Genomic DNA, 11,401 nt, shown 5'->3' with positions numbered 1-11,401 from the left:
CCCTGCTGCTGCATTGTGGATGAGCTGTAGAAGTCGGATGGTACATGTAGCCACACACTTGCCAGGAGTGAGTTGCGGTATTCTAGGCGAGAGGTGACAAAAAGCCTGGAGCAGAGTCTGCTTCCCCCCTCCCCAGAATGACACTGCAGGAGCGGGGCTGTCGCAGCGATGTTGGCGGCAAAGGGACAGCTTGTCGCCCAGTGTTCCATTAACTATATTAAAAGATCCGATCTACAGTAGACCACCTGTTTTATATAAGTAGCGAGAGAACATGGTCATAACAAAAAACGGGACACCATAACATTGTCAGGCTGTATTTTCTGAGTATTATGTTATACAATTATCCCAGCAAATGTTTTGCAATTCCATGACAATATTTTAATAGCTGATAGCTAGGTCATCCTGGGTTCATATTTCCATTAATATACAAAGACATCCACACACATACAGGGTTAGACACACACTCACCTCTTTGCCGTCAACCTACTATTTTCTTTCACTCTCACTTTTAAAGGTCAGTGTGTGCACCGGGCATCATTAATTATGAATACAGAGTATGTATTACTGTATATAGTGCGAGCTTGAAGATTTGGACACTGGGAATTCTGAGGAACACATAGATGTATTGTGCGATACAATTTATCTATGTGTTCCCTCAGTTTTCCAACAATTTGTGTCGCCTTCTTTGTTTCCTCCCACGTTCTAAATATCATTGCTTTACATCTCAATGTCCAGGTTATGATCTCTCTCTCCACACACACACACACACACACACACACACACACACACACACACACACACACACACACACACACACACACACACACACACACACACACACACACACACACACACACACAGGCGCAGTCAACTTCTTGGATGACCTTCCTAATTTCTACTGAAGTTTATTTTAAGCTTTGGACAATGTACCTCGTCCTTTCCATATCCACACAAAATGTAAAACCAACTAGAATGAACCAACATGCAGTAACACACGCACATCTGTGTAAATATCGACTAAGAATATTTTATAATACATATAACACTAGTACATCTAGTACATTTCTAAAAGCCTTGATGTTTCACCCCCTCCCCCTGAAACGTTTAGCAAATATGCTTTACACGGTAATGCCCTAGACCAAGAGCTTATATAACAATAGAACTGAATAGCTATAGAGTTGACTTGAGCTGCCCTGTAGAACAAAAATGCTTTTATCCCACCCATGTACCCATAGACTTTGCAGAAAATGCAGACGCCAACTTATTCGTTAAAAAAACATACTCAAAATGAATACCTGCTTAACTCTCTCTCCCTGTTGATGACAACTAGGCTGGTATCGAAGACCATTTCTGTATTCTATATAGTATATATGAAACAAACTGTTCTTAAAAAACACATTTGATAATGTTTACTTACATAAATGTAGCCATCTGACCAGCGTCTGGCTATAGATGTACGAAGACTTACTCATTATTTTAAGGAAATCAAAAAAAAAAAAGTTTTTGATTTGAATATTTTTTTTATTGAATCAGATAATCATACATTTTAATGATTTTACATAGAAGGAGACATTAATTTTTTCAGCATTGTGACTCTTCAGTTACTGGTGTTACTAACAGAGGTTAGGGGGTATTTTACTGTTAGCAGATATACGTAAACCTACACTTCAGTTTTGAGGGTGTTAAACACAGTTGTGTGTAAACAAGTGATCATCAGCACAAACAGCAAAATCACACTCTTCCATACGCATGAACAGCGACTGTCCCTGCCAACAATAGCTTTCATTTAACTTATGTTACCTATCTTAATGCGTTTGGGAATTTAAGTTTCAACTAACCCAAAGAATGGCGCCACAAGTGGAGCCTGAAGCATTGCACCAACACCACCACTCAGCCCTACACGTACAACTATTCAGTACACAAACACTGTGTTTTTCATTCTAGCTATGTTGCGCTCCAAAGTCTCATCTAATCTTGTGCTGTCTTTACTTCCAGGTTGGACCACGCTAAACAGACTCTCACCCATTCAGAAAGGACCAGGAGGCCAGAAGGTTTCCCCTGCCTGACAGAGCATCACGCTGGGTTGGAGAAAAAAAAAATCTTTCTTAATATCCATGGAAGTCTTGTAGACATTACACTCCCATGGAATTTTGATTTAAAGACTTTGGTTTTGTTTATCAAAGGATCCCCCCCCTCCCCCCACCCCCCACTGTGAGCTCTATCACCAGGGTTCAAATCGAACTGCTCAGCTGCGGCTGGAAGCCCCAGTATAATTGCCACTTGTTTGAAGGTATAAAATTCTCTGCCATAAAAGAAGGCTTTTTCTTGGATTATCAGGGCACTACTTGAAGGTCAGTTTTTACTCAACACTCACTTATCTGGACTTTGATGCAGTGCCATTTCTCTTTTTCCTCTACTCTTGACTTCTTTTTTGGTGGGATTAAGTATTAAACCCTGGGACATCCTCTTCAATCATTTTTAAGGAATATACTCACGCCAGAAATTGAACCAAATGAAAGGTTTTCTGGGGAGGATTCCAGAGTGGCCAGAGTAGGGAAATTAATATTGGAGACTGAAGGACAGATGGCCCCTTTGCTGCCTCGGAAAAAAACAGCCAACAGCCTGAATGAATGAATAAAACATTGGAATAGAGAAGGAATTTGTGACATCTGGTCGAGGAGTGAGTTAGACACTCTCATTCCCAAGTCTCTCCGTCTCACTCACTTGCATCTCTATCTCCTTCACCAGTCCCCAGCCCCTTCCACCCAGCTCTCACCTCTCCCTCTCTCCCTCTCTCTCTCTCTGTGGACACAAGAGGGGGTTCAGGTGGTCACTCTAACAGACAGAAAACAAACGTGGTCCTCCTCCGCTTGTTTTTATTTCTGCTCTGTGTCAGTGTTGATCCAACCTGTGTCTTGCCCTCTCGTTCCTTCCATCCTCCTCCTCCTGCTGCTGTGTGTGGAGTGTGTGTGTGTGTGTGTGTGTGTGTGTGTGTGTGTGTGTGTGTGTGAGTGTTGGCAAGGACTTCACCATCCAATACGCGGTTGTTGTGTAAGATCTGGGTGGTCTTAATACGTCACATTATATTGATAATCAAGCGCTAACTTTAATTCAAATTCAAAACCACAGCATTTCTTGGCAGCTAGCAACACTGTGACATCTACATGAGCGGAGAAGGTAGATCACATCCCGTTTAAAACCTGAATTGTTTTTCTCTTTAAAATATCGATACCGGAGCTGACAATAGATATAACGATATATTGCCGCAACAATATTTTAGCCCAGCCCTAGTGCCGTGTGTGTGTGTGTGTGTGTGTGTGTGTGTGATGGTCGGCCCCCTCCTCCTCTCTGGCCTCTTGGAGACATGCCTGTGCAGGAGATGGCGGTGAGTCCTGTCAAGTCCCTGTACTGGGAGCAGTTCCCCCCCATGTCGCAGCGCCGCGTCTACTGCACCCCGGTCTACCACGAGGGCCTGCTGTACGTGCTGGGGGGCTGCAGCCAGACCGGCATGCCCCTGGACAGCGTGGAGGTCCTGGATGTGGAGAGCCAGACATGGAGCCAGCTGCCCCCCTTGCCCACTGCCCGAGCTGGGGCCTCGGCCGTGGCCTTGGAGGGGGGCCAGGTGATGGTGCTCGGCGGCATGAACAAGCAGCAGACTCCGCTGGCCTCCGTGGAGACGTACCACCCAGACGAGGGCAAGTGGGAGACCAGGGCCAGCCTGGGTCAGCCGTCCATGGGCGTCACAACTGTGGAGAAAGGTAAGAAAGTGTTTTGCTGTTTTTGTATGGTATAGTTGTGCTCTTGGGACACATGAAGAATTGTGAAGTTAATAATGAAGATGATTTGGGTACAACTATGGATTTGGCCAAGTTGGAATTGTTGATATGTAAAGATTGGACTCTGAGGTCTTTAGATCCAACTGCTGCAAGTTGAGACTGACATCTGCGACTGTGATGTCATTTACCGTGTGAGGGACACACAGCAGTGAGTAAACAGCCTGACCTGAGGCATTGTTTGATAATGTTCCCTCATGTGTGGAGCTGTTTACCGCCTGAACTCAAGTGGTTAAGGACCATTGGTTCACTGTGTTAGTGGTTCTAGTTTTTCATCTAAGTCGTAATTAGGGTTATGCTCCTTCCAAAAAGGTTCTGGTCATAAAAATTGCTTAACGTTTTAGGTTGACCAAATGTAAGATGTTCAGTTGATTGTCCAAGTAACTTACACAGGTTTACTTGATTGAGGTGCTTGGGGAGCACCCATTTTGATGTTCGCTCTGATATTCTAAATTGGGCTGTCGTAACGTTTAGAAAATTCAAACTAACATCACAAAAGGCGACATATCTTTAATAGTTTTGTGTGGTGTTTTTAGTGGTGATTTTACAGTAGCCATTTCGCTGCAAACCTCTTTTTATTTTGCAAGGATGCTGTTGCTGCTTCCTGGGCTTATCCCCGCTGTCAATGATTGTGATTGGTTTAAAAGAATTGAAAACAGGCAAGCCCCCCTCCCCCCCACCCCCACACACACTATCTTAGAAATGATAAAACGTGCTGCCTAGCCATACTGCTAGCTGTAGTTTGGTCTGACTGTGCGAGACTACCTCGACAATTACTGCTAAATAACCTCATGGTGAGCTAATGAAGTAAATAATTGCAGCAGCTGTGACATAGTCATAAGATTTTTAAAACAAGCAACCACAAACACGCTCCTCTGAAGTGGCGAATATAACTGATTGGCTGTTCATTTTGGAAGCAGCCCTTTCCAAGCTTTGAGGAGTCTTTTGAATGGAAGCTGTTGACTTGTGATTGCTGGTGATTAAAAGCTGTAGTAGTGTTTAGACACATGCCATGAAGCTGGTGCTTAACTTGGGCTTGGGTTCTGCGTGTGTACAAGCCTACTGCAATTGGTGTGTGTGTGTGTGTGTGTGCGCGCTTTAGTGTGTGTATGTACGCTGTAGTGTTTGTTCTTCAGCCAGTATGTCAAACTTGGCTTGTCATGTAGTCTACCTCTGGTGAATAAACATGCTGGACTTAATGTTGCTTCCCCAGGCGTATGCAGGCTGTATGCGGTGGTGTATGTTGACACGCAGAGAGGGAGAGAGAGAGACAGTCAATGTGAGTGGGAGGAAGGAAACGAGAAAGATAAGATATGACGCACATATGCACGCCGCCAAAAAGTCCAGAGATTTTAAATAGGATGAGATACACTAGTTGAATGAGATACTAGTTGCAGTTAGTTCCCTGTTTACGTCTCAGGCTGTATACGCTGTCAGATGCAGACGGCCGAGGAGTAGATAAGAGCCCTCAAGGTAATTGAGGAAAATTAAAAGGGATTAACCCCTATATCTGTTGAGTGTAATTGGTATCAGTTTGATGCTTCCAACATTTCTGCATTTATAGGATGTTTTATTCAGTGCAAATCAAGTATTATATGATTCTGGATTAAGATACAACTTTATTAATCCCCCTAGGAGAAATGTGTTAAATGTTGTAGTGGTGTGATGCAAATGGTGTTCAAGATATGTATCTAGAAACTTTGCAAAACTTGTTAATGGACATTTTAAAATGGCTACAATTGATTGTATGTGAGTATAGCTGTGAAATGCCATAACTAGAATGCTTTGTGAGGACAAGAGAGACTGGGTTGGTATAGTGTATGGTATACAGTATAGTGGGAAAAGGTGAGCAGGGGGTGGGGCAGTCAGTCCATAGGGAACAGAGGTAACTGCATAGGGTCAGGAGGGTATGAACACAATGCCAGGAAATAATGATATGAAAACATGTCTATGATATTATTATTCTTAACATACAATACACAATGAGCAGAGATAGTATAGGACCATCTCTCCTGTAGCACATAGCAGTCTGTTGAACACGCGGACTAAAAATACACAAGTTGTGCACACAGGCGCATGCGTGCATTGACCATGTGTTGGACTGTGCTTTCAGCCAACATCCATCCATTCTCCACTGATGCCTTCTGATGGCTGGGGTGACTCTTTGTGTTGTGTCTTTCACATGGAGTTCTGATGACTGACAGGTTGACACCCCCTCTCCCCCCCCCCCCCCCCCCCCCAGCCGTTTACCAGTCTCAAATGCAGAGAAAGTCAGGAAGAGAGAGCACAGATCAAGCGAACAACATTGCTGTTGCTTGGCAACAAGTGTGTGACTGCCGTGTTTGTTTTTAGCCTAATCAGTGGGGGCAGCGGCTAGGTTGTAAATGTACTGTATGTGTGTGAGCCACAGACAAAGCCTGCGCACAATCTCTGTGTATCTCTAAGCACACAGAGAATGTATTTTTTTTCTTAGATCCTGTGTGTCTGTGTGTGCTTAATTCTGGTGCCTCTAGTGAAGTGAACATAGTGGATGTGTGTGGGTTTTTCCTCTTTTATCCCCCAGTTCTCTCTCTGTCTCTCTGTCTCTTTGTCATTCTGTACTTCATCATTAATCCCAGATACTGCTGTTTATCACAGTAAAATCCCCCGTTCCGCTGCTGGAGCGTTGGCCCACTTTTTGTTTTGCTTTGAGCTGTGGGTTTGGCCTTTTATGTCTTCTCTTCCCTCACATCTCTCTCACTTCACTCAGGGATCGGCTCACACCTCAGCCAACAGTGGAAAGCAGATATTTTTCCCTCTGACTGAACTGGGTTTGCACAGAGACATGAAGACATGTTATTTCATTTTTTTTATACGATAAATGCGATCACCCGCTGCTCTATTAGAACATTTCCCCTTTGGTCCTCTATATGCCTTAGGAGCCACGTTCTATTTGCTGTTGTAGCCTGAATCAAAAGTGTCATGATACTCCTACTGCACCGCTGATGAGAATAATTTAATTTTCTGATATACAGTTGCTGCCCTCTACTTAAGTCAACAATCACTCAGTATGTTTACGTGACGTTAGAGAAAATCAATTGTGTTAGACCGACTCTTAAAATGCATGTACACCTGTTAGTCCCACTGATATCGTATTAAAACCAAACCCTCAAAATGCCTTGTTCCCACAGAGAGGCTTGGTGCGGGTCAGCCTGCTTTAATTTGCGTTTCCATTGCCAAACGTTGGGTAGGGTCCCACAATAAGGCAGCTGAGCCGCTCCTATTTTCGGTACTCCTCCGTTGGGGTACCAAGCCTAGCCCCCCTTGAAAAAGCTAGACTGATACTAGCGTCATCTCCCAATTAAGCCTCAAGTGGTTCCACTAACATACTTCAGCCTTATCTAAATCAAGGCTAACTCTAGCCAAGCCTGCATAGCCTTTAATTATATTTATACTGAAAGAGTTTTTGAAGAAAGTTGTTCAAGGGCCCTCATACAATGAACTGAGGTCCAATCGACATCAGTCTGCTTCATTCCTTTATGATCTACATTTAAGTACTGTATATCATTTCAGTGCCGGCTGGTGTCAGGGTATGTTTCTACAAATAGGAAGATAAAAGGCACACTGTAATGGATTCAAGGTGGTGCACCGGAAACACAAAGTCCCAGAATACGCTCCACTCTCCCCGATTTAGATAAGATAACTTTATTGATCCCGAGAAGGGACAACTCATTTGCAGTTAACCACATCCACAATTACACCAACAACCTCCAAAATGTTACATCTGAAAAAACGTAATACATAGACAAACAGAGGCTGTGAAGGACAGCCATGAAGTGCATAAGGTGAGATAGATAGTGATTAAATAGATAAGACATTGTTACATGTTTTATCATGTACAGGTGCTGACAAAGAAGTTACTTAATTGCTGAAGGAATAAAGGATTTGGCGTATCTGTTAGTGCCCATCTTGAGAGAGAGAGGGTTGAAAGCTGCAAAACTGTAATGTGTCTTATTAATACAGCACAGTTAAGGCCCCCCCGATCATTAGAATTGAATTGAATGTATTATGTATTTTCAACTTTCTATGTAGGGGAGAACGGGGTAATCTGAGCCACTTTTTACATTTGCTCCCCTCTAAGCGAGCTAAAATGATTTATCACTCAAATTTACACATTTCCCATTAATTCAGGATGTTTCCTAGAAATGGGCATTAGCAGCAGAATGTTTTCAAGACAAAGGGCAGTGAAAATATGATTGTTTCAAAAAAAGTTGTCATGTGGCTCACTTTACCCCAGCTGTGGGGTAAACTGAGATAGACCAGAAAAATCAAGGGGGTAAACTGATCCACTTACTTTTTCCACTCTGAAACTACCATAACAACACATATTGTAACAGTTAGAATCCTGAAAGCTAGCCACACATTCCAAGCAAAGCAAATTTTCTAAACACTTGAAAGTAACTCTGAACAAAATCAAATAGAACATATTATAATTCAAAAGGTTTTAATAAGATTCAAATGAAATATAGAACCAGTTATATTAGAACACAGTCTGGGGGTCAGAACACAGGACCCTTAGAGCCAGCTTGTGTCTGGGGGTCAAAGCATAGGAAAATCAGAACCAGCGAGAACAGCCTGGGACTCGGAACACAGGAGAAGACCCAACTGGATTATAACATCAGCCTGTCATACTCTACAACTAGGCCTACTCTACATTTCAGCCCTGAAGGTTACAGGGAAAGATGAGAGGGGCTTGAAAACATATATCTCACATGACCACAAATGTTTTCCGTTGCCTAGATACAGGGGGTGGCTCACATTACCCGATGCCTCAGATTCCCCCGTTCTCCCCTACTGGATGAAATTCCTGTATAGCAACTTCCACATATTTTTCTAATGCTTGCTTTTTCTTGAACAATGACCTGGTTCTTTATCTCCTGGAGCTTCAGAATGCATTATGCAACAGTCATTCTGCAACGAGCCGAGGTGTGCTGTAATGTTACCATGCGATACTGTGGGAGATTTCAGTGGATTTGCTCATGCGATGGATTTGTGAAAGAGAAAGAACTGACTCCAAATATTCTAGGTTTGTGGGATTTCAGGTCTTGTTCATAGTAAACATCAAAGCAGTCAATATCTTCAGTGTGTAAAGTCAAAGTCAAAATAATTTCTATAGTAGGCCTACATTTAAAAACAACAGTTGACCAAAGTGCTGTACAAGATACAATACAAAATAACATAATTTACATTAAAAAAAAAAGGTTAAGAGTGTCAAAGTCTCAACTTGTGTTAAAGGCCAATGCAACAAAAGTGAGTCTTCAGCAACGTATTCAACTGTTCAAGTTTACAGGGATCCAGGTTCTATTCATTCACACTCAGTCATACTGGTGAAGCTGAATTCATTAAAATAAGAAAAGTCCTTGGAGGTGGAGGGATGAGAGAATACTTCCCAGGGGTTTTAGAGAGCTTTTCAGGATTCTTAAATCAACTCTGATGCAAAAGATATCTGTGTTAACAAGAGGAAGAAATGCTAGAGGACACAGCTTGACACAGGCAGATTCCTCTGTAGTTCTCTGTGCATCCTCATCAGCAGTTTCAGTTGATCAAAACGTTGTCTCTTGCAAATGGAAATTTAGAGTGTCCCTTAAAGTTTTTTTTTGGCAGGGCTGGAGTATGCAACCAGATGCATTCCACTTATCTATTAATTTGCTTTTAAAAAGTTATAGTTCAACAAGTTTAGCTTTTTGCATCCCTCTCCGGCTCTTCAAAAAGGTGACAGAATCTAAGCTAATCTGGATGAGTGACCTGTGCCCATCATAAAATGCACGCACACTTACAGGAACGGTTTCTATTGCCTTTTCTTAAGCTGAAGAGTAAGCGAAAAGCTATACCGATTAAAAATGTCTAACTATTCCTTAAAGCATTTCAAAAACATATCAGTCGCAGTGGAAAAAAACAGAAATCACACTGATGTACTTCCCTTTTTTGAGAGAGAAAAATATTTTCCCAAAACTTCCTCTTTACAGCAAAAAAACATATCTCTCAATTCACTATCAACACACACACACACACGCACACACACGCGCACACACACACACACACACACACACACACACACACACACACACACACACACACACACACACACACACACACACACACACACACACACACACACACACACACACACACACACACACACACACACACACACACACACACACACACACACACACACACACACACACACACACACACACACACACACACACACACACACAGATTTGCCTTTAGCTTCAAATGAGGTAAGTTCACCACAGAGGCTCCCGTGTTTATATTCTGTCGTTGTCCATGTGTGTGTCCACTTATTTTCTATTTTTCTTCATTAAAAGTGTCTCACTCTCACACAACAGCAATCATTCAGCTGTCTTATCTCGAGACACATTCACTTTATGATCATTCGGGATTTAGTAAATCATGTACCTCAGCATGAAAAACTAAATCGAGCTGTTCTTGTTTTTAAGCCACGATTGTTTGTGAAAAGAGGCTTATGTTTAAAAGCCTGAGATAACGCTAATTTGTCCGTGGAAATTTGGCACTCATCCTTACTCTGTTTTGCTTGGGTTTTCCTTCCCAGTAAAAAGAGTCTTATGCTTGGAACAACGTTTTAAACCAATAACACTGAGTGCTGGTTCTGCCCTTTGCATGAATGCTGCTGTGTTTCACTGTATGAATATGAATGCCAATAGTTTGGATAGCCGACAGCTGATGAATACGCCACTGATGGTGAAGCAGCTGGTGCCAATCAACAAGTACATTGAATGCACCGCCTCAACACCTGCGGCCCCTCTCTCTCCCCTCTCCTCTCTGTTCACACATGACTGCATGGCCACACACAGCTCCAACACTATTGATAGAGTTATGACAACAACTGTCATCCCTGTAACAGCCTTGGCTCAACTAGGTTACCAATAACATATCATAAAGAAAGTTAAGAGTTTTTAAATAACAATTAGAGTTGTATTAACCAAAAAAACACCTAAGCTAAACCCAATACTAGCCTGGAGAAATGGCTAAACAACATAAAAGATGGAGGAAGCCTGTATCATATCGATTTGTTCCAAATATATCAAATCATTTTAATTCATAATTCCAAAGTGTACATTTCAGACTTGAGAGCTTTCATGTGCAGTCACGATGTATAAATAAATAACTGGTAGGTGGTTGCATTAAGTGGTGAACAATTTTTATTTAGTACTACTTACAAATTTACACAATCTGCAATTTTGTTTTTGGCCAACTCCTCGCTTGCCTTGTTGGCCCTCACTGTCTTGGATTTAGCCAGGATTATATTTTTTAATTCCTTGTATGTGCTCTTTATGAGGATCTGCTCATCCTGCGTAACAATAGTGAGCATGGGACCTTTAACAGACGCATTCAATACCCCTTTTTTACGTTGTGAGGGCAAATTTATTTGTAACCATCGTATTGATCTGTTTTTTTATATGTATATCACATCAGTTTAACACATGTGCATTTCCTCTAAGAAATGTGCTGACAACAGTTGCTTAAACTAATTTAAGGTTTAT

The 11,401-nt window shown here is 42.1% G+C and overlaps 1 protein-coding gene across 1 annotated transcript in view; it reads left to right on the top strand.

Annotated features, from left to right (window-relative positions):
* Positions 1-3,364: 3,364 nt before the first annotated feature.
* The window catches only part of klhdc8b (kelch domain containing 8B), a gene marked incomplete at both ends in the record, with an annotated part of 103,072 nt that continues 95,035 nt past the window's right edge, over positions 3,365-11,401 (top strand). The window contains one exon of the mRNA XM_080031858.1: positions 3,365-3,758. Coding sequence (XP_079887984.1) covers positions 3,365-3,758 — 394 coding nt within the window. The remainder of the gene's footprint in view (positions 3,759-11,401) is intronic.

The sequence above is a fragment of the Ammodytes marinus genome, assembly GCF_949987685.1.
Source record: "Ammodytes marinus genome assembly, chromosome: 7".
NCBI classification, from domain to species: Eukaryota; Metazoa; Chordata; class Actinopteri; order Uranoscopiformes; family Ammodytidae; genus Ammodytes; species Ammodytes marinus.
Note: the sequence above shows the minus strand (reverse complement) of the source record. Positions and strands in the feature narration are given on the sequence as shown.